The 24,945-nt window shown below is 38.1% G+C and overlaps 1 protein-coding gene across 1 annotated transcript in view; it reads right to left on the reverse strand.

Annotated features, from left to right (window-relative positions):
* LOC108694003 overlaps positions 1-24,945 on the reverse strand; it is a 46,860-nt gene that overhangs the window by 1,060 nt on the left and 20,855 nt on the right. The window contains exons 3-6 of the mRNA XM_018203248.1: positions 6,154-6,296; positions 5,516-5,818; positions 607-1,143; positions 7-362 (exon numbers count right to left, since the gene is read on the reverse strand). Coding sequence (XP_018058737.1) covers positions 7-362; positions 607-1,143; positions 5,516-5,818; positions 6,154-6,296 — 1,339 coding nt within the window. The remainder of the gene's footprint in view (positions 1-6; positions 363-606; positions 1,144-5,515; positions 5,819-6,153; positions 6,297-24,945) is intronic.

The raw sequence follows: 24,945 nt of genomic DNA on the forward strand, positions 1-24,945 counted from the left end.
TTGAACCAATACTCTAATCTCGGCACTTCCGTCACGGGATCGATGAACGTCCGGTTCCTCTTCCTTCTCTCATCGGCTAGCATGCTGGTGGGACAACCGGCAGGTCCGCGCGGCGGCAGATAATGCGACATGTACATTATACCATGACCAAACATGGGGCTGGGTACCAAGGAAAATCCTGGCGGAATGGGACCTGTATGCCTGGTTTCGTCGTCCTCGGAACCAGAGGAAACTCTCGCGTCTTCTTGCTTTACCGAGGCTGGAGTAGATGTCGGCGGTTGTTGCTGATCTTCGGGTCTTGTAGTCAAGGACAGTGGACCGACAGGTGGACTACTCGGTGGACAGGGTGACCCCGATGTCGACTGAAAGCAGCAATTAAGAACCTCATCTCTTTTGGGTTTTAAGATCCATCAAATATCACAAGCATTAAGATTTTATGTAGAAATTTCCGAAAATCGCAATTTTTGCTATTTGCCATTTGATGTTTCTTTTGAAAAGATTCGAGGAAAATTATCATTTTTTTTTTAATATGATATTTAATCTTCGATGCCTTCTGATATTAATTTAATATTACAATTTTCAATTCTTTCATAAAAAGGTATTTACCTGATGCCTAGTGTCCTCCTCTTCGTCCGTGCAGTCTTCGCTAACGATGCTGGCGCCCCTCGGGCTAAGCCCAGGTGGACTGCAGCCATTCATGCTGGCTCTCTTCTGTGCTGCCCTGGCGTTCTTGAACCAGTACACGACATTATTCGCGTCCAGTGGTTTCCTGCCGCGGCGCGACTCTAGAGAGTTCAATTCCGCGACATAGTGTTGTATTTGTTCGCGTGACGGATGTTGATTCTCAGCAAACCAACGCTGGAGACGCGGCAACTCGAGCTCTGAGTCGAAACTGGTCCTCATCCTGGTCTTGTGCGAATACTGAAGAAGTGCCGGATGTGGCGGTCCGATCGGACCGCCGCCGGGAGCGATCGTACTACCGCTATCGGGCTGTGGACTTTGCGTGTGATGATGATGATTGGAAGTTGGTGCTATTGGATTTATACCGAGACCTATCTGTTGTTGCTGCAGCCACGTTTCAAAATTTCTCTTTGTCTCTTCTGACAGGTCGTTACCGCCTCGACAGAGGGATAGCAGGGTCATCTGCAAGAAGAAAACATGATCTTTCTTCAAAGACCTTATTATTATTATTAGCTGCTTTATTTAATGGTGTTTAATTATCTCTCTCTCTCAAATCATCTCTTGTCACAGTGATATAGTGACCTCTTCTGTATATACCCACTGTTACATGGGATTCCTAGTTTTTAACGCCAGTTCCTTGCTTTTCTTAAAAGAAGTTGTCATGACATAGTACTTTTAGTTTGCTATTACTTTTCGAAAGATCGATCAAATAAAATCTTACATATATGTTTTGGGATTTAAATCCGGATTTTTAACACAGAGAGAGTATCCATGCAACTTTCTATTACGATCGCTAATGTGAATAACAAATCTTGTAAAAAATAAAAGATTAATTAATAATTATAATTAATGTAATGATTGTTAAAACATTTTTATTTTCTTACTTCGTTTGTCCGTATATTAGATAATATTAAATTTTTTATTAAAAAGACTATTAGTCACGTTGTAAGCGCAATGCAATCCTTCCACATTACATTGTTTTTGAGATAAATAAAAAACAAGATGAGTAAGAGATATCGAAATCGAAACCAAATTATCAAGACAAATTTATTACGTGAATTCAAATTCTTTCGACAATCGATTTCTCTTTGGCTGGTTGTTAACGTGGATAAGCATTACAAAGTGACGTCGTTCAGAATCGTCATCATGGCATTAAGATGACAGATTATGGAAAATTTCGCTCAGGAAGCGGTACGCGCATCTTATCTGGCCGATGATTTATAAGAACAAATATATCTTCGGGCTGGAAGATCAGACGCTTGACGCCACTTTAATAACGCGGTAATCCCTCGCGTATCCCTGGCACCTTGGTAGTGTCAGATACTAGACGACAATTATCCGGCCGCCAGCGGCTTCTCGCTAGTCACCTCCTCGAATTCTCATCCGCCTCAGTTTTACGACACCGCACTTAATCACTCCAGGTAGGCAGGTGAGGCGCGAGTCTTGACAGGCGTTCTCAAGATTTCAGAAATCGTTCGGCAAACAGTGATACGTCGTCGAAAGCGGGGCGGCCGGCTTATCTGACAACATTGCACCGCGATTCGAAAGCCTGATTTACACGTATTTATTATTTAAGAGTAATTGTGCACAGTAATCGGCTGATCCATAAAACGGTAGTAAATCAATCGCGGTCATGAGATCCAGAGATCAAACAATCCGCGAAATTGCAGTAAGTTCGCGAAATTCGTGACGCGTATATCAAGAATTATCGCTATGATTTTCGCACATTATCTTTATCATAATTATCAATGTTTTGAATGTCCATAATTCTGATGTTTTGAAAGAAATTGGTCAACTAGTTATCCTATCTCTTAACTATTATATAAAAATTGTTCGTAATTACTAATTTTTTTTATTAAATTTTTATAAAGACATGCTGCTATATTTGTCGCCATTCTTATATAATTCTTTATCACGAATTTTATTTTGTTAAAGAAGTGTAGATGCTACAATCAACAAATCTTTATCAAAGCCAACGTAATCTTTCTTTTTACATAAATATATATGTGCATGTATTTATAAAAATGTAAACCAGATTTTGGGATGTACGTAAAAAAATTTTGCAAAAATATATAATAAATAAATCATATATGCCGCTACCGCGCTATAAATACAGTTAAGCCCTAATCCTGATATATCAGACTGACGTCTGTTAACATCACTGTTCTACATTTCAAACTAAATAAGAATCAAAACAGATTTTGTTGCTTTTTATTGTCTGAAATCACGTTGATACTGATGATTTATGTTTGCCGATCCCAATTAATGCAAATTTCATGCCCAAGCCCCAATTGAAAAATATTTATTATCTTTCCGAAACATTTCATTATTCTGAAAGAAATACGAGCACCAAGTACTTTTCAAAAATTATGTTTTAATGCTCTTCATTTGTATGACTTTGCATGTTTAAAATTCTAATCACTCTGTAATGAAAGCAATTTTGATATATCCGAATGCCACAAATTGTGCACTTCACCTGAATCACGGATACCAGAGATAACTGGTACCAATCTCATGATAAATATTGTTGCATCAAGATAAAAGCAAATTGAATTTACGATTTATTTTAGAAACGCAGAAAATAATAAATTTTTTGTCATTTACTATAACTTTATTAATAAGCATTTAATTTGAATTTATTTCTAATTTTACTTAAAATTTAATATTGAAGAGAATTAATAAAAGCATTTGCCAGATAATATGTCAATTTAATTTTCTCTTTAGAGAAAAGAAAGATTCCTTACATTTGCAAAAAAATTCGTAATTAACGAAAAATTTCTGAACCTTCAAATTTCTTCATAATTATCATATATAAGTGCGAGAAATAGAATAATTAAGATAGAATAATTTCTTCTGAAAAGATGCCATTGTCAAGAAATATCATACGTAAAGGAAAGCGAGGAAGGGAAATGCTTGACAGCACATCTTCGTGCATCATCGTCAGATTAAGCTAAATCTATGCGAGAGATGTTGGTTCTCCATCACAGCGGTTCGCCATTAGCCGTCGGGCTACGAAACTCAAGTAGGAAACGTTTGCCAGAGAAAATTGGTAATCATAGACCACCGTGAGCGGCATTAAAGTTCGGGGATGGGCGGGTAGCGGGATCTTCAAAGAGAGTGCACTTAGATAATGCCGGCTCGGAGGAGGCAGGGTACTTCTCCTCTCTCCCCCGATACCGATATCGAGGGGCTTTTGATGAAGGCTGCGAATTTGGTTGAGTAAAGGGTAATCCTATCACACGCTACGAGATCTTCCGCTGTCGGAAGGGCACATTTGCGCGTGTGGACCAACCCGAAAAATTGCGCGTCTATTTCAATCTTCGGGGAACGAAGTCTTCAGGGAGAGAATCGCGCGACCGGGATAAACTTCTCGAAGTCATTGCGAAAAGAATTTTCACATAGTTAGCTGGAATAGTCGGCATTACTTTAATCAGTTTTGTCGCTGGAGACAAAGATTGAGTGAGAGCCATTAATTCACGCAACGTTAATACAATTTGTAAAATCATTTATGCAAAATTGTTAAATCGTCAGCGAAATATTGACATTGTGATAAAATTCTTCTCTAGAAGTTAATTACCATTGTCTGCTTCATTAAGATCTTGATTAAGATGTAGTTTCAGAAAAATCTGTTTTTGCTACTTTAGGAAAAAAATAAATCAATTAAAAATTTGCGTGATTAAAATAATGAACATTACAAAGTAAAATATTTCAGAGAAGATGAATATTCCAGAGTAAGATGATCGGAATTCGAGAAAACTTTATTATTCGAACGTTTCGATTCGCGCGGGAATGAAAGCTACCAAAAGCGCGGTGACTTCTCTCGACTAGTGATTCGAAACCAAGAAAGCATTTATTCAAGGTGAGGATCAGCGAGCCGCGAGCAAGAATTTACCGAAGATTACCACTTGCCGTTCTTACGGGAGGTATAAGAGTACCGAGCCGGAGGACTTCTTAATGAGATTAAGTGCCTCGACGACAAACACTCTTTGACTAGATTTACATTTTATACATTTTTAAGCGGTTGCCTTACTACTATATTCCTTGCTCCGATGTCGCCTTGAATAGTCCTTAAATTCTCTCGATATATCGCGCCATTATTTAACCTCATTTTTTAAACGCATAATGTGGATATATATATATATAAATTTTTTTTTTCTATGATCTTTTTTTTCGTACTTTTATTTTTACTAGTACTAAAATATGGACTAAAATAAAGAAGACATAATACGCCAAAAAGGTGAAAGATAGGAACTATTTTGTTGAAGGATCTAAAATTTTACTGAATACAGATCTGAAAATAATTTTGTTGGACTATCAAAATAATTATATTTAAAATAATGATAAACAAAAAATTTTTATATTCTAACAACTAGTTTGAATTTCTATCAAAATTATTTTGATCGTCCAACTAAATTATTTTCAGATCTGTATCCAATAAAATTTTAGATCTTTCAACAAAATAGTTTCTATTTCTCGCCTTTCTAGCGTATTACGTCTTCCAATAAAATTTTAAATCTTTCAGCGAAATTGTTCTTTCCGTGCAATATTCAGAATAAACTTATATTTTGTTTGAATATAAGTACGTCTCATTAACTATATCCATTATAAACATATGACGCACGCACGCACGCACGCACGCACGCACGCACGCACGCACGCACGCACGCACGCACGCACGCACGCACGCACACACACACACACACACACACACACACATTATATAAGAAGAAAATGCTTATTAAATTAAATATGATACAACACATTGCATTCCTTTTTCCAAATATTAATTGAAAAATGTAAATTTTGACACCTAAAAGCTTTCGAGATACCTTACCTCATCCAAAGGGCACCCGGCGGAAACGAGAAGCGTGTGGCTATGCAACAAGAGCAACCTCAGCAATTTATTTCTAACTTCAGCTGCCGGACTGGGAGGTGGCGGCCTGGATCTGTACACCTGAATTTTCAGGGTCGCCACCGACGTTAATTCGGCCAAAATATCTCCTACTGTCAGTAATGGTCCATCGGCAACTTTCTCCATCGGCAAAGGCTTCCAGTTACGTATAACGATACTCCCTCTTGCACTTGGTATCAGATCGCTGGAGTATCCCAGACGAACAAGTGCCTCGCCCACCAAATCCTGTCAGTAAAAAACAAAACTATCAAGATATATTTTCATATCTAGATATTTATAATAATTTTGATCAAAGAAATACTCTACTTTTTTAAAAATTTTTTATTTGTGTGAAAATAGTGCTTCTCAGAGAAGACTTTAATCTTTTTTCTTTTAAATTTATTTTGACATTATTTTATTTAAATAGTAAATTTCTCATCGCCACCACGAAAATTTAATTTTTTAATATAGCAAATTATACTCTAAATAAGTTTTTCGATTTTTTAACTGTAACCATTTATGATATATCAATAGATAGTAAAAGTATATAAAAATATATAATAAAAGAAAATTATTCTTACCTGAAAAGGCATAGCTACCGGAATAATAACGTAAGAGTCCGTCTCCACTTGGGGACTTCGCCATTTTTCACGGCTGTTGCTCACATGGCTTTCCACAATATTGTGAATCGTCTCCACCACACAATGCACCGGTAGATTTTTCGCTGTGACAGACAAAAGCGTTTGTATGAAGTAACATACTCGGCAATCCATTCTCATTATGGATAACAATAGAGTAACGAATTTATTATGGGTAACATATTAGCTAACAATTGCGTCATTTTACGACTTGTAATTTAATTGTGTACATGTATGTAACGGATAAAAGCTTTCATTAAAAATTCGTAACCAATTTCATAGTCATCTTTGGAATTTCAACTAAGTACAAGATGTGTAATTTTTCATATAATTACATCGGTTTTTAATTAAGAAAATTTTTAATTTCTACCACGTAATTTATTTTTTTATCAATTTCGATTACAAGTTTCTTTCACGAAAATTCCTACTTTTTCTCTGACTGTTTTATCTTTAAATCATCACGGATACATTATTTGACGATTTCTCGAAAATTTGTTGTAGTAAATCTGATTAATTTAATTCGAAAGCTAAAGAGAGTGAGAGAGATATTTCCACGAAGGCTTCGTGAGTCCACGAGAATGCCTCAAATCATCTCGTAGTTTCAGTTGAAGCATTAGTTTCTGTACATCCGGCTGACAATAGGTATAGTCTTCGGCGTTTCGGCATCCAAATTCGAGGGGTAGGATGATTCGCGGTGCGCGCATTGAAGATCGCTGAGAGAAGACTGAGAGAGAAAGAGAGAGTTACGCGAAGCGCAAAAGGAAGAGAGAGAGAGAGAGAAGTTTAACTCCGGTGCTAAGCATATGCAGATCCACTCGTCTATCCCGAGACAATGGGACCTGTGCGATGGCACAATAGCTGCGATCCTTGTGTAACCCTGACTTAAGTCCGAGAGTCTATCCCACTCCAGGTCATAATCCCAGACTTCTGCGAAACCGAGGAAATGGAGTGCGAGAAGGAAGGGAGAGGGATGGTAAAAGAAAGACTGTAGAGAAGGGAAGGAAGAGGGGAAAGTTCCGCCCGCACAATTCCACTGGTTGTATGGTGCCTGTATTTATCCGTTAAAGGGAATCACCAAATTCTCAACGAGATTATTGAACTTGCTGTTTACTGATATACTCGTATATATCCTGCATTGTTTGGAATGCAGAAATATATTTTTGTTACGATATCAATAGAGCAGTCGACGTCAAGTATGTCTACATAAAATGTGCATCTGTAATAAAGATATTGCAAAAAATGACGACACAATGGCTAAAGAAATTTAACTACTACAGATACTTTAACAGTGTATATTTTGTAACTTTAACAGAAATTTAGTTTAAAATTAGAAATAAGAAACAATAAACGGCAATGAAAGTCAAGCGCAATTGGAGCGCAAATTAATTATTTATTGTTTTTTTTTTCAAATCATTCTAGAATTTAAACGTTTCGACTTCATTCTGAGCCATTACCGAGGAGTAAATTTAATTAATTATACATGATAAATGTGATTATTTTCTCAAGCTCTAAGTTAGAATGTAATGGGTGTATTTCTCACATTGGTTGTAAGATCAAGTGGATTTGAATTCAAAAGGAGTTAAGATTACAATTAAAAGCCATGTAGTAATCACATTAATCAAATAAATAAAAATTGACATTTAAACATTATTCAATACGATATTTTTGCAGCACGATTATCTGTGACAAGTGCAAAATCAGCTATACAACAAAATGAAGATAATTTAGTTTAACATTTAATTATGATAAAGTATTCAAAATGCTAAAGTTTCAAATTTTATTGCGATAAAAAGCAATAATTTCATTTTCGTTTGGAAAAAGTTCAACTTGAAATTCATAGAAGCGACTATAATAGTATAATATTTCTATAATAGAATAATAGATTAAATTTTTCCTATAAATTTATTTATAAAAGTAAAATGATATTGAAATTATATTTCTTACGAACATAAGCTAATCAAAGTGCAATATGGATTGTATCCGATAGGTCGAATGTCTCTTGATACAAGGCGTTAAGTCTCCGTCAAAGATGACCAACAAAGGATTTACTGCCGGCGGCATGATATTAGGTATTAATGGCCGAAACTTCCATCTAATACGTTGGACATCATAGAACCCATTTCCTACGTTGCATAAGACAGGTCGTATCTGGCGGGTCCGAAGGCTGGCCAACGTCCACCTTAATCTAGGGACGTATAGTTTTCATTAAGGCGCCCCCCATCCTTGCGTCGTCTTTGTACCGGGATCAGCTGGTTTAAGGTGGGCTTTTACGCCGCAGGATTTAATCGCAGAGACATCGTATTACTCGCTCTGTTTATTACCGACGCGTTGACTTGACACAACTCTGCGATACTCGTTGTTTGATCACAAAAGTGTCCGTTTATTTATTATACAATTTAAGATCGTTCTTTCATAAACTGAAATGTGTACTCATTGTGGGGAGAATTAATTGAGTTTCCATTTTTATTTAGGAATAAAATCGAGAGACTGATTATAAAAATATATAACTTCTATATAATATATCAATAATAATCAAATAAAATTCAAAATGCATTTCTTAATTGTTTTATTAATTTGTACGCTCACAACAAAACACGTTAAAAATTTATCGTAAGAAATGCGAAAAAAGAAATGTAAGAGGTGGCAACTACTCATCCGCGAAATCTTTAATCTCTGTAACCGCAAAGACATTTCTCATTTCTGGTGCAGAACCTATCGGGCTTCCGGTTATCTTCCCACGACGGAAGTGTCATGCCGTTTCGTCTTTGACAGCTCTCGTCGAAAGATAAGATTCATCCGAAGGGCAACCCTTGAAGAAGCGAAACCAGTTTCTCTCGATGGCTCTTTTTCATCACGATGGCTTCATCTTGCGTTTCGCGTTAGCGATTTCTCGTATTGTTACGTCTTGCCACAGTAACATCTATTTATCACTAATTTGATATACGCTATTCTCTTTTATGATAGTATGTATTCAAAATTACAAATTATCGACAATTATTTAGAAATATGATTATTAAAATAATAAATTTCATTAAAGTTAAGCATACAACAAACTAAAAAAATTAAGTTAGACAGTAAAAGAAATTATAAATAGATATGTAATAATTATTAAAATTCTCCATCAAAGATATTAAAAAATATATTTAAAAAATATTATACTAAAAAAAATAGTTTATAAAATTAAAGAATAAAGCTTCCTAATATTTTGTCTTTTTTTTTTCCGCTTTAAAATCCGCTTTTGTGGCCAAACGCATCGGACTCGTAGAGTGATTATGGGAGTCACAACTTTGCAAATTAACAGAACGCTCAGTTTTGCACCGAGGCGGTGGTGCAGATACAAGATAAAAAGTTGGAACATATTTTTCGGCACCCTGCTATCGCACACTCCGCACCGCCGCGATAATGGCCGCGTTCGGCACGGAAAACGCGATTTGAAGGGGGTGCGGCCAAAGAATCATCGTCGAATATTTCTTTCTGCGTCTCTTCACGACCCTCGTTTTCTGCGCGCGAAATGATTACCAGTGCGTTCCGAGATTACCGAGGATCTTTCTAAATCATTGACGGAAAAAGTACACGCCATTTAGATTCATCGACAGTGACGTTTCCGCAGCTATATCGGTGTGCTCGGATACGATTAAGCAGAGTGATGAAGGAAAGGGAGAAATGAATTTAATTTCTTGGAGATTTAAAACGAAGGAGGCAAATTAAAATTTTTTATTTAGATATTTAACACTCAAATTAAATTTAAGTGTTTAAATTAGAAGAAAGAAAAGTCATAATCCGTTTAAATGCTTAACTTTAATATTCTCGTGAGTTGAGTAAATTGTGAAATAAGTAAATTTAAAAATCTATAAATAATTTACGTAACGTTATATGTAGTTAAAGATATCATAAAAAATTTTTAAGCATTTCTAAGTTACAGTCTATATACATACATCAGTTACTTTAATAAACAGAGTTGCATTTGTGCTTATCGAGATAAAAGATATAAAGGATGTAAGAAAATTATCGCTTGTCTGACATCTCCATCTGAAATCGACTGAATGAGCGCAAACTCAGTGCAGGGACCGTTAGTCTTAAGGTTTCTTCTGCGTCTTGATGACTCGGTAATCCAAGACGACTCGATTTAATCTCTCGAAATCGAATCAGGTTACGAAGCCACGTTAAATCGTCCGAATAATACTATTCTTCTGGGCTGACCTGTGCCTGTTCATTGCGGCTGATCAGTGCCCACGGTCAAAAAACCCAATTTGCAGTTTGCATGTCCAAAGAAATGAATTGTGCCACTGGGATATCTAAACCCAGCTGTGTGGCATGCGGCGGAATTCGCAATCCCTGGAAGTCGACTGTTTCCGTCCTCGGAACTTAGCCTAAGCGTGTGCACCAGAAGGAAAGTGTGGGTGGTTTCGGTATCTGGGGCTGATCCGGCGGATGTCGGTCTTTACAGATAAGCGACCGGCTCTTTCGAAGTCTTTATCTGCGACACCCGTTCTCTTTCTCCCTTCCCCTCTCTTTCCCTTCTCATATTTCCCCTCCTGCTCTTCCACATCTTTTTATTATTTTCCTACTAATGAGCTGTTCGGTTCATTCCAGTCAAGTTCTCGGATTAATGTTCGAGATTTTTACCATCACGTCTGTCCCATGTAACATTACGTTTAATTGATTAATCTTATCGATTGGTTCTTGTCCGTCATATATTTATGATCAATTGAAACTACTAGCTACTGATAGTCTCCAACTTTCTCGAGCGTTGTATGTTTCGCGCATGCAAAGCATGCTATTGTTCGTAAGCTCGCGTGCAATATAAGCTCTTTTGATGTTGCTAAGCTTGTCCGTTGAAAACAACGGATAAGATATAATGAGATAACCTTCCAGCTAGTGCTTATAAGATCACCGACCACGCGACGAAACCTTCTAAATCTAAATGTTAGCTGATTCATAGCGACTAGATCACGCATCGTCGCCAACGAAATATCTTAATAGCATCTATATCTCATTTCGCATTTGTATGAACTGACATATCTAGATAATTTGCAAAAAATACAAGATTAACAGATTTTCATTTTTTATTTCAGCAGGATTATTTTATATCTCTTAATGTAAATTTCGTTATCACTATAACACTGCTGCGCAGCAACATTGCAACGATAATGAAATTTGCATTAAGAGTTACAGAATAGGCCTGCAGCTATTGAAATGAAATAAATTAAACTCTTACGACTTCTGAAATTTACAATTAACTTAATTGATAATAAAAAAGAATTTTTAGAATTTTTTAATAAAAATTTTATTATTTACACTCTCCGAAATTGTCGAAATATAATACTGTTGTCGAGATCTTTTATTGATTCATTATAATTTTTTCTAAAATCTTATCTCATTGCCTTATCTTTTCAACTATCAAGAAAGTTCATAAGGCTGAGATAATGTCTAGATTAAGAAACGGTTAGAAAATTAGTCTTAAGAAAAAAACATACATCCTCATTCATCGAGAATGGATTTGGTCGATCCTTTCGCCGAGGAATCCGATCGAGGTGATCGCCGGTTCGGCGAACGTACCATCACTCGCTGGAAGCAAGGGTGAAAACTTGCCCTAAGATGCTTAGAGGGTAAGCTCTTATACAACGTGGAGAATAAGAGAAGGGTGTAGTTCTCCGATACTTTACCGTCGCATTCTCTGTCTGCGCTCTTCACGCATACGCGCGTTATGCGCGTACACGCGCGACCGCGCGATTCGCACGCACACGTATGATCGGTCCGTGTGTGCGTTTCGTGTGCGTGTGGGCAGACGCACCACCGTGTGCCCCGCGTGTGCGGAAGATTAAAATTACTTCGGTAAACTGCCTCGCGGGACGAAAGGGGTGGCGCGAAACAGGCCCCCGAAGAGGGCGAACGTCTCGTAAATTTCTTGGCTAAGAAGCTTAATTTGGATTTTCGGTAACGAGTTATTGTGAACGCCAACTCATTGGAGATGATTTAGGTGGCACCAAGGACAGGTTCCGGTCGTCTATTACCGCCGCGCGATAGACGGATTATTCCTTGGATTCTGAAGAGTAATATCTAGAAACTTCTTATCATTGCCAGGACGCATAACTGCCTGTCACTCTGAAAAGTTTCCTGGGCGGAAGTCGTGATGGTGGTAGGGAACCACGAACGCCATCACCGAAGCGCCCAATCTTCCAAGTATTAACGCCCTAATCAGGAGAGACCTATCTTTATATTAGCATATTTATTGCAGTGAATTTAAGAACTCATATCACATTCTAGCCGAATTTATGAGAACGAAGAAGGGATAATATTTCAATTTATGTACTTATATATATATATACACTTGTTCCGGTAATGATTTGGAGAAGAAAAGAGATAGAGAGAAAATCCAATTCTACAATATATTCTATAAATTTGAAATAGAACACGTCATGCTCAATTATACTAAACACAATCTTAATATTAAATCTTAATATTAAAATCATTTATCACTTCATATTGATATAAATGCATAGCTTCTCTTCTTTTAATTTCAATATTCCATTAAAAAATTTATTAATCACGGTGCAGTAATTCTAAATTTGAAACCTAAGGACTTTATCTCTTTCAAATGACGATTTAATTCAAAAGATTATTTAAGTACAACGGATAATGCTTAGACTAAAAATAAGATAAACTAAGAATAGATACGTAATGCAAACTTAAATGTTCCGGATTAACATGATTCCGTATATATAGTGCTTCTACGATGTCACAATAATGACGAGCGCGAACGAAATAAGAACGAAACAGCGCGCAATGACTCGGTCTGACAATTTAGGAACAGGATGGAGTCCTGCGCGAATCCTCAGAAGGAAGAGAGCTGATCCTTCCGGCGACCGGAGGAGTCCTGCAGAATGACGTAGTAATCCCGGGGGAGAGCCTCGGCCTTAGCCTTAGCTTAAGCCATGAGGGTTTGCATATACGTGGAATAGGGCCGACACTAAGACATCGGGCACATCCACGGCGTGCATGTGTCCTTAAAACACGGATATGCGCGCAACGAGGCACCGGCGCCGCCTAATCCACGAGGGTCTCAAGCAAAACCCGAATTCCCATTGGCTGGAGGAATACTAACGGATTTGGCTATTCCAGTCGCTCTGACCGATCTGAAATATTTAGCTGGATCGACTTGGTCGGGGACAGGTCGAGAAGTGAGATCAAACAAGCTCGCGAGTGTACTCGGCGCATCAAGGGATTATGGGTGCAAGACATGCTCCTTGAAGCGACTTGCTCGTGTGACTTGCATTTTTCGCGATGATCTGATATAATGAACATCATATTACTGTCATCTTATGAAGCTGGAATCACAAACGTTAAACAGCTTCTTAATGATCGTGTTTACCAACTGTCAATTAATTATGATTTTTTATTAATTAATGAACTTTTTGTGCAACTAGACTAAATGACAAGTATAACTAATCGCATCACGTGCGGTTTTCTCTCCAAGCTTCAATGGCATTCAGAGTGCAAGAGTTAATTGAAACACGGTTGCTGGATGGTTCTTTTAAACAATGACGGCGTTTTAGCGACATTGTATTAAGGTTATACGTAATCTTCGACGGTTTCTTCGGGGAGTAACTAAGATCGAAGTGAGGAAGCGAGAATAGGAGGAGCGGAGAAAACGGCAGGCACGGCAGCCGCGAGAGCAGAGGATTCGTGATAGAAGGGTGAAGCTTGGGGAAGGGTAAAAGGGGAGGGTTAAAGGGCTCCTTAGCGGAGATCTTAGGCAAATCCAGCGTGAAATCGCATCAGAACATCCCCTTGCCAAAACCACCACTTACTCCTACCATCTTCGCCCAGTATCTGCGGTGTATCCGCCTAAGGAAATTCTTACTCTTACTTCTTCGATCCTGGTCACGAAGGTCGCGGCTAAAATTCGACATCCTGTTACAAGCGTGAGAGTCGCGCCGCAACCCTTTCGAAGAACATCCCCACATTCACACATGGTATTCCCAAATTCGTGTCCCCGTTCGTGACAATAATTAAAAACTACCATCCAAATCTCTAAATCAAATGAATCCCGATAATAAATAATCAAATTTAACACAGTTAAACAACAATTTATAATTTATACACAGAAAGAACAATTTTATTGAAGTATTTAGAAATTCAGTTAGATATAGATTTGAAAATAATTTTGTTGGACTAGCAAAATAATTATGTAGGAAACTCAAGTATGAGCAATTCTGCAAAAAGTTTTGACAAAAAGATTCAAGCAATCAGCTTGAGTTCCTACATAATATGTTGATTATTAGCTCAACAAAATTATTTTCAAATCTGTATTTCGGCAGCTATATTTCGCAATATTTGGCTGCTTATTTTTCGGAGAAATCGATCCTTTCACATCATCATGATTCCGTCGTCCGCGATGAATTTAGAAGTGGTTTATCTTAATCTTCGTCACTCTGCCGAAGGTAGTCAGTTTCTGACGATCTGACAGTTACAAGCGGACAATTACTCAAAGCGGCTCTCTTCTTCTCGTCTTTTCTTCTCTCGTCGTATCTCGTCCCTCCGTTCCGACACATCTCTCTATCCTTCTCGCCGCGATCGCAGGGAATATCCCGAGCTCTGCTCTCTTAATCAAAACACGGAGAGAGAAAAGACATTAAAAGCCGCGTCGAGACTTGCGTATCTCGCCTCGAAATAGAGTTCTGGCCGACCAGGGAAGATAAGACTCCCCCTTGGAGCTGCTCTCTTTTCCGTTTCTCTTATAGGATCGCTCTATATGCGCGCTCTATTATTACAATACATTCAGATACGCCTGCGAGAAGTCGCGTGTGATTTTCGCCTGGTGAGAAGATTATGTCAGACCCCGACGAAACGGAAAAATGTTTCGGCCCGCATGATAAACCGTGACAGATCAGCGTAGGGGTCGCGAGCGGCCAAGTGTAGCGTCTTTTTACGCAATTTCCGTACGAGTGAGTCTGCGTGACACAGTAGCACAACGTTCATAAATAACGTCATTAAATATGTTACGTCATTAAATGCAATCTGAAATTCTATGTATCGATCAACATATTATTATATTATATTAGCCCAAATATAGAAAATGTACGTGATATTTCTTAGCATAGAAGAGATATTGAAGCACAGTTTCTCTACCATTATCTAATTATACTTTAGCTAATCCTACTGATATTAAAAGCTACTGCATTTCATAATTGGATTTAGTAATAATGCTACCTATAGTTAGATGAAGTCGCATTGAAGTACGCGGTTTGCTGATTAAAATAAAATTAAGCATATATTAGAAACGTACAATTCTTATAGAAGTTAAGAACAATGAAACGGAATATCTTGATCGCATGACGTTTTCAACATGAAATTGAGCGAAGCAACGCGAGACTCGAAAGAGCAATGTTCCGCCGGTCGTTTCGATTTCGTTTAACGATCCGAAGATCCGCAAATCTCTGCGCGTTCCTGATGACCATTCTCGCTCCTGATGACCCGAAATCAACGAGCTCGATGCAACGAACTCGTTCATACTGAGTCGCGATCGTTAAGCCCGGCCACTCACACGCACGATCCCGACTTGCGCTTTCTTACATGCATGACGGGGAACTAGATCTCCGTTCGAATACATCCAGGTGAATACATAATGTGTAATCCCCGGGGTATGCGGACTCGACGTCTTAGGCTAATCTTGTTAGGCCTTGTAAGCCTCCGGCTGACCCTATAGAGCAGACTTTTAATCCCTTAACACGCTACGCATACGGAGATTTTGCATAAGAAAGAAATAGGATTGTTCTGCCTTCGTCGAAGGCGACGAGGCGCGTCTTGCGTTGTCTTGCGCGAAGGGGCTGCTTTCCATTCGGTTTCTATCAGTCACTGTTCAGTCTGTACTTTTATTTCTAACTAGTTTTTACAACTCTATTTTATTACTGACCTTTTCGGTTAGGCTCGTCTTAATATGTTCTTCGGCATTAAAACAACGTTAATTACTCTCTAAATCTGAATTGTAAATAATTACTGTGACATCAGTCCCAATTATGTCAATGGATGAATTTATAGTGAAATTTAACTGAAAAAAAATCAATAAAATGTAGAATCTCTAAGATCTCTAGAATCCCTAGTTAACTTTTATTTAATGTATAAATTTAATGTATGCAGTATTCAAACTGTGCAAAAATATCAAATGTGCAAAAATATCAATACTTTAATTATAATGATGCTCAAACTTCCTTTCTTTTTCAGTTGAATTTCACTAATTCAAAATTAGAGAATAATATTAAAAATTGGAATTTGTACATGTGGGAAAAATGATCAAGTTGATTGATATCTTTGTTACTTCTAATGCATTTTTTTTAAACAATTGCCATTTTAGCATCAAAGTATTTTATACAATATCTAGATAATATAAAATTACAATAAAATTATGAAAACGCGAGATTAAAAAATGAAATCATTAATATAATATATGCGGATTTATAACGTAGTCTCGTTATAAACCGTGAGATATTCAAATAATACGCACTCTGAAAGAATGCTAATGCTTTTCGTTGATCTGCATCGGCTAACGTATGCGCGCAACGATGCGCTTCGCGAACGAGCGCGAAAACGCGCATGATGTTTCAGCAAGTGATTAATGCGCGCCCCGCTATTCTCACTTTCTCTCTCTCTCTCTCTCTCTCTCTCTCTCTCTCTCTCTCTCTCTCTCTCTCTCTCTTTCTCTCTCTCTCTCTCTCTTTCTCTCTCTTTATATCGTGATACGCGGAATTGAAAAAGAAAGTAACAAAAATCGGCTACGCAGCTGTTGCGAGCGGAAGACAAATGGATTCCCGGAGTACCAATCGTCGCCGGCGAAACTTTAAATAATAATTAATGATGATTACGGCGTAATGCGCTTGCATTCGAACAATGCCGATAAGTAGCGGTCATTGTCAATATCATTTTAATAATCGTGCCGCGCTTCAGAATAGAAATCGCAGACACGTGTCTCATAAAAGGTTGTATCAAAAACTGCTTCGTATAAATTTAATGTTTCATATCGATGCTCGATTTGAACAAAGCCGAAATCAACTTTTCCTCAATAAATCTTCAATCTTACGTAAACAAATAATCGTATAGTGTAATTAACAATGGCATTAATTAACTTCGTCATCGGAAACTTCGATATCAAGAACGATTTAACGATCCGATTAGCCAGGAAAACAAGTCTTTTCCCGAAATGAAATTCCGTGAAAGCGATGGTAAATCAATACAAATTACTTTTACGATTTCGCGATAGTGAGTGTATTGTATTGCTACTTATATAAAATTCGATATATAAATTCGATATATAACATACAACGCCAGTTAACAAATCCTATTAAAAATAGATGCGAAAGACCGAGCCACGTTCACGGCGAGCCGACGTAGTGTGGCTCGCTGTTGCGTTGGTGCATAACGCAAGATGCTTGTGAGATACCGTCTTGTATTTATATTTATAAGAGCCTTAGAACATTAAGGTTCTCTCTGCCGACTATTGAATGCACAATGGAGTCCAGCGAGTCGCGCGGCTTCATCTCTCTGATCCTCGTCGGGATAATTAAAAAGGGAGCCATTTCGACAATTCGGCTTATGAGAAGCCTCCCTTTACCAACTTCTTTACTCTTCTTATATATTTTGATTATGTATTGCACGATATTATAACTGCAAAAGTCTCGCGTTAATCGGCAAGTAACAGTTCTTTTCGCTTATTTAGCTTATTACATAGCTTGAGAATCATAGGATTGATATGAACTATCGAGATTAATTCATCACTTTGATGACTGATCACAACTCGTGACTTTGATTATTTAATCTGTTTTGTTCTTTAGAATGCAAATCACATTGGAAATATTTAAAGATGTTTTAAGAATTAAATTTGATAATTGCAATTTTGTTATAATTAAAATAACATTGGGATTCATCATTATCCACAATAATCGCAAAATTAGCAAATATCGTTGATTATTGTTATATATCTATAAAATAAAGTAATTCCGATAATAGTATAAATATAATTAACTGCTCTCTACTCTTTTCGAATCGTGGTATAGCGCATAAAAGTGTAAATCGTATTCAACTTAAAAAAATATCTGACATAAAAGTCAGAGATGCTTTATTGAAAAAATCATAAACTAAAACTTCACATCACGCCAAAATATTTGAGCAATTTTAATTCATTTGATTTATGCGACTATTTGATTTCTCGGTGCAACTTATTATGGTCAATCCGCAGCGATTCATCTCAATGGCGATGCTGTAAATAGATTCGAATTACTTGTCACGTCGCTTAGCCATTCTCGATGTTTTAATGATTATTACCAGTCGGTTGAGAAGCACCTCCCGGCGACATCACCTGCCCCGAGTCTGAAAGAGGAGAAAGATAAATCGAAAGCAGGATGCAGAGGCGTGGATTTTCGCGGAGGCTGGCGAGCGAACGCACACGATTTTGTGCACACGTACAAGCATGCTTTCGCGCAGTACATACAAGAGAAACAGGGTGTGAGAGAGAGAGAGAGAGAGAATGGGAGATACGCGTGAAGAGAAAGAGAGACCAGGAGAGGGTGACGAGGGTGACGGAGCGAGCGGAAAGGTGAGGTCGGTGGGATCGCCGTATACCTACACGCATCGCGATATAACACGTCGGAGTTAATGCCACTAACACAACGCCGCCACCTTCGGGGATTATCCTACGGGGGATATTTTTGATCGTGCAATAATCCCTAATACGATTTACACAGCTCGTGCTCGCAGGGACGCACGCAACAGCCCGGCTAGTCGGTAACGATTCGGCCGGTTGCACCTGATCGTTATTCCAGGTGCCGGGCGTTTCGTTTTAATCATTAGAAGCGTTAGCATAAAAATACAAACAGCCACATTTGATATAATAGACAATGATTAATTTCGAGCTGGAAAAATGCGCCGGCCGTTTAGTGACGACGGAAGAGGACGATTCGTTCCTGTTGAAAAATAATCTTGTGCGTTTGGAAAAGCGAAATTCTTTTCATTTATAGAGAATGTTACGAAAATGTTAACGTAGGATAAAATCGCGTAGAATCATCAACAATGCAAAGGCAAAATACATACGAGAGAGATACATGTATCCTTCTTGTTTTTATGAGTAAAGCGCTAAAAAAAAAATAGAAAAAATGAATACGACTTAATTATAATTTCCAATTGTATTGCACAGCGCTATCAAATTAATGGGGTGATAGTATTTAATGGACTTAATCCATAGCGGAGGGATGTCTCTATATGGAATATTAAATCACATTACAATGATCATGCCCATCAATTCAACTTTAAAGCAGATAAACTTAAATCATTGCAAATGTTGCATCCACTTGCTCTTTCAATTGTGCAGAAATTATCTGTTCCAGCTGCCGCATTCTTATGATTTACAAGATTACTCGTGTGATACTGTATAGTACGGCAACGGAACAGCAGCTGTAACATATATTTCTCAGTAACTGAGACGTACGATTATTGCATCTTAACTAACATCTCAACGTAAATCAATTCGATACTTCTACTGTTGTGCGCAGAAATGTGTACACTACACTGTGCGAGTTTTTATTTTTTAAATGTGTCTCTGCTGTTATTGTTCGTTATTTTTGCAATACTTTCGAGAAACAACGAGAACACGAAATTTGCACCGGTCGAGAGGTATTGACAGGCGGAAAGAATCAGATGAGAAAGAATTCCTGAGGCAATTGCTCGTTCCTTTAAAACACTTTCGTGCTAATCGGCCGCGCGTTGTCATCTCGAATCGACGTAGGAGAGCTGATGATAGCAAGTGACACTCCCCGCCCGGTCGTTAGAGCACCGGATAAAGATAAGTGCCGACCCTTCTCTCCTCCTTCATCGTCTTCTTCTTCTTCTTCTTCGGCTTCCTTGGTCGCGGCCGAAGATTAAGCCGGCACCCGTGGGCGCTGACCCGTGAAGATAACCGACGTGTATTCCCTCTAAAGCCGTCGATCGGCTCTCCGCGTGTACATGCGTGCCTCTCGCGCGTAAGCCGCGGCTTTTTTATCAACCCCTGACGCGCGGTATACGGCTCGTTGCATCGCCGACTTTCGGATTTCCAGGCGTCGTCGTCGTTCGTTGCACTTTGATCCCTGTAACGCGTCCGTCCGTTATGACGCGCGAGGAATCAACGCCTCGATAACACGCGCGCGCGCGCGCGCGCAGGGGAGAAGGAAGACCATCAGAAGGCAAAAGATTGACAAGGATGATGGGTAACGGATCATTTCTTGCGACCGGCAGCACAACAGATTTTCCCCTTATCGAAGGATTACTCATCTGTCGAGAAAAGGCACGTGCATGCGGATTACTTCGTTATACTTCAGCTCCAACAACGCAATTGAGTCACGGTCGCGATCGTGATCACTGATTTCGCGGATCGCGCTTCGTCTTTTTGCAGACGTTCTTCTCTCTAACCAGCGGTTAAAGTTTCTTTGATAGCATCAAGTATATTAAAATTTTAATATATAACGCGTCTAATTTTTATATATAGCCTGCAGTTATAATTTCAAATGTGATACATAAGCAACTTATCTTATAAATTGCATAAATCTCATATTTTAAAGTTAATTAATAAAATTTTATATTCAAATAACATATCTTTGTAAATAATTGTATAAGTGATTCATTTTATATTTCTTCTATCATTTGTATGCATGTATCTATCATTTAAATACATGCATTTATTTTAAAAAATTTCTTAATATTATTATCACTGCAAAAACAGAATATTCTGAATGCAAAAAAGAGAGTAATAATAAATTTAGCGATTAAATCAAGGTTGCGTATCTTTCTGTATTAAACATGGCGCCAGTTTATTTGTAAACCTCACAAAAATTTTACAACTCACGTTTCAGAATCAAGGCAAACAAAAATTACGTTCACAGATCCGATAACGCAAAGGAAGACTATGAGTGAGATAACGCGGAGTAAAATCAGAAGTGTGATAAATAAAGACGAAGATTTGGGATCGAGGAGAAACGAAATTATAATACACCGGCAAATAGGCGCCAGCCGCGTTTCAAACGTTACAATATTAAGCAACGGATCGCGTTATCGCTTCGCGCCAAGGACGAAGAAAATCTCTTCCTGCCGATCCCGATTCGGTCTCTCGCCATGAAATTAATTCAACTCGCGCCACGCTGTTCTCTACACATTCGACATGCCAACCGATGACAATCGCACGCCGCACTACGGCATTGTCCGTGTGCGCGACAGTATAGTATTACGAAAGTGCGCTTTTAATCCCCCTCGAGCTAAAAATCAATAGCGTGCCCCCTTGATGGTTAAAACCTCCCCCGGGATAAGCTCGGGCTGGGACCGTAGTTAAATAAATCCTGGATCAAAGGATAAGTCCTACCTACCGCTCTCTCTCATTTTTTTTTATTCGCATATACTTTCTCGACCCTTCTCGCGCGTTTCTCTCCCTTTCCTCACTCTCTTTTCCCGCGCTTTTCCATCCGCCGCGGATTATTACCAAGATCATAAATTATGAATCTTAACCAGTTCGACCAAGTGAAATTATTTCCCATCCCTCTTTCTCTACCTTCCCTGCGACGGGTCTGTCCCTTTATTCGACCGACTATGACGGCTAAGCAGGAAGATCGAGATTTGTGACGGTCCCCATTCGACGGAATTAAGATCATGTTCCATCCTTTTTTTCGCCACAAGTTCCTTTCTCTCATCGCTTTTGCTCGATCCGGGTTTGCTTACGCGCGCTTCTCTTTCATCGTCGCCATCGTTCGCAGCCCGTTCGCGAGCTTTAATCTCGGATTATTTCGAGCCAGGATCGGGGATTAATTCGAGGAAGAGTTGACTTATTTGCAAACGACGACGACAACGATGGCGCCTTTCTGAGGTGCGATTACCGACATTGAGTTTATCAAGTTTGCAAGAAAAATTAGTGGCTACTTTCACCAAGGTCAATTAGCTGTAACCAGTAGTTCTCTTTATCATCGTTTAATTTTTACTCCGGAAGGAGATGAAGAATTAGTTAAAGATCAAAGTTAGCCGGCGAAACCGTGAAGCCAGTCGCAAACGATAAAAGGATCCCTGATTAATGAATCTTTCGTTGTCATCGATGGTGCGCTCGATTTGAATTTTTAAAAGAATACATGCTTCCTCCTTCTCCTATAAACGTTTGAATACGAAAGCAATAGAAAGGGACACCAAGATTTTCTAACGAGCTTTCTAAGGATACTCGAGTCCTTAAGTCAGCAGGGAAGCATAAAAGGAATCGAAAGTTTGTACTACGCGTCGTAGAATCGCCGGTCGCTCCCGAGATTTCCGTTGAATTCGAAGGGCTTTTTGTACCAGGATCTTATAGGGTAGACACGACGAATCTCGTCATCTGGTGTCTTAGCGGAAGAAACGCACGCCAAGATAACTACTGGCGAGACCTCGTTGATCCTGGATTTAGACGGAGTTTAGGGCGTTTTCATATCAGGAGTTCATGATTACGCATTGACGCCTGTTCGCGCCTTTGTTCCTAATGGCAGGATCACCTGAGGGATCATCCCAGTTTTAAGTATCTGTCGACTTACGTATCGACCGAACAATTTTGTAACGACGCAGAGAGATTTCTTAATGAAAGGATTATACCGTCGAAAGATCAAACTTGACTTTCACATTTAGTTAAAATAAAATAGCATTGATAGAAATTATAATCAATCGCTTTTCGCAATCAGATTTTCCATCCAATTTAATATAATAGCTCTTTTAATTTTTATAAATTCTAAATTAATATTCTAAATTCTTAATTTTTATAAACAAAAAACTTTTAGATATTGCAAAAGCGTATACTTTACACGCAATATTCTTCTCGGAATGATGGACGCAACCTCGCGTGCGTAATTATTTTTTTTTCTAGAAATACTTGAGATTTATAGGATTGCACTGTTTCGTAAACAGCGTAAAATATTACAAGTATAATAATAAAAGGATTATATATTTCGTCCTCCTATTGTAGCGCGTGATATTGCAAGCGGCTACAGATCACATTTATTCGTCCTGCGAAAGAAACCCGTTTTCAATTTCTGACCGACTGTACGGGATTTCAGATTAGCAAGTTCCTCCACTTCCGTTCGACGGATTTGTCTAGATTTACCAGAGGTTTTGCCATCAGGGCACTAGGACGTAAATTTTCCAGCCGGTTCGCGCGTGCAACACTCACCAGAATCCTGCCAAAGGATCCTCCGTATCCTGTCGCCCTGGTACCGTTCTAACTGTATATCCACTCAAAATCGTTCGCAGCTTTGTCTGCCTACGCAAACCCAGATTTCGTCGTCTTCCATCCCCATGCCTGTTGCTGGATGATGGCGGGTCAACATCCCTGTCGGCTCCCCACAATATCCCATGAGAATGTGGGTAAGGCCATCGTGTGACCTCTCCGTGCCAGGGGAGTATAACACAGGGAAAGGACCGGGAAGGAAACGACGTATTGCGACGGGGGTGTCAAAGAAACATTCGGGGTCGACTGCTCGTTTGGTAAAACAAGTGTATATAAGAAAGTTAGATATTTAAAATAATACGCGCGCGATAAATAGGGAGAAGACTTTCTGAACATTTTGACACAAACAGAGAAAAAACTAAAAAGAATGGTCGAAATGTCACTGCTTGACGTTATATGAATAGGTGGTGTTAAAACTTTATATATTCAGAATTTAAAATCGAAATATCCAGATATAAAGATTTATGACTTTTTGTATAAAACATATTCAAAGAAGATTTATGAGTACTTCAGTACTCTCTTTTTTAATTAATAAAAGAAAGGATACGTTAATTTATAAAAAAATTTATAAAAATATGAATTGTTTAATTTTTGTCATTTTTTTTTAAATGTGTAAATTTATGAAACGCATAAACTGTATTTTTCCAAGTTAAATTTACTCTCTTGTAATTTCTGTATAAATCCATGAAAAATCCTAAATAAAAAAACCAATTTCAACTTCTAATTTTTCATCTAACATTTTCTAATATTACAATTTTCATCTAATATTTTCTTATATCATACGTATAAAATTCACTTATTTTTATAATGCTTCTCTAATCATTTAAGAATAAGCAAAGATGAAATCCATAATTTTAAACTAATCTATAATTTAATTTTTAACGGAGCAAAAGAAAACTCAATTTCCGAAGTTAAAGTCATACTTTCAAAGAAAAAGAGTAGCTATATCTTTCTTCTAAAATAGAGAGAATTTATCCTTTTAAAAAGATTAATATCAAGCCGGTCCTTCGATAAACGAGGGTTGTTTACCGAGGGACCAGGAGAGCATCGGTGACAATGCTATTATTTGTCTAATGCCATCTGAACGCAGAAGCGACCGAATAGTCTGTATTCTCGATGACTTCGTTGCAATGATCAGGATTTCATTTTTGGTACTGGAGGTATAAGTTTGTCCGAGGTTTTCAGAAAGAGCGAGGAGCCGACACATATGCATCCGATTTGCGCATCTTTATTGCCTTCTGGCTTTCGTAATACTTTTTAATTGAATTGAATTAAAATAGATATTGATACGGGAAAAAAGAGAAATTGTTTCGGTTTTAAATAAACATGACTTTTTTCCATAATTTTTTGAAGATGCTTTTTGTTTTTTTCTGTTTTAATTTTCGAATATTCTTTTCTGTAATTTAATTTAAAATTTATATATATATATATATATATGTGTGTATATGTTATTGCGGACAAGTTTACTGTTATTTCTATTTCCGTTA

The sequence above is a fragment of the Atta colombica genome, unplaced genomic scaffold (genome assembly GCF_001594045.1).
Source record: "Atta colombica isolate Treedump-2 unplaced genomic scaffold, Acol1.0 scaffold112, whole genome shotgun sequence".
Taxonomy (NCBI): Eukaryota; Metazoa; Arthropoda; class Insecta; order Hymenoptera; family Formicidae; genus Atta; species Atta colombica.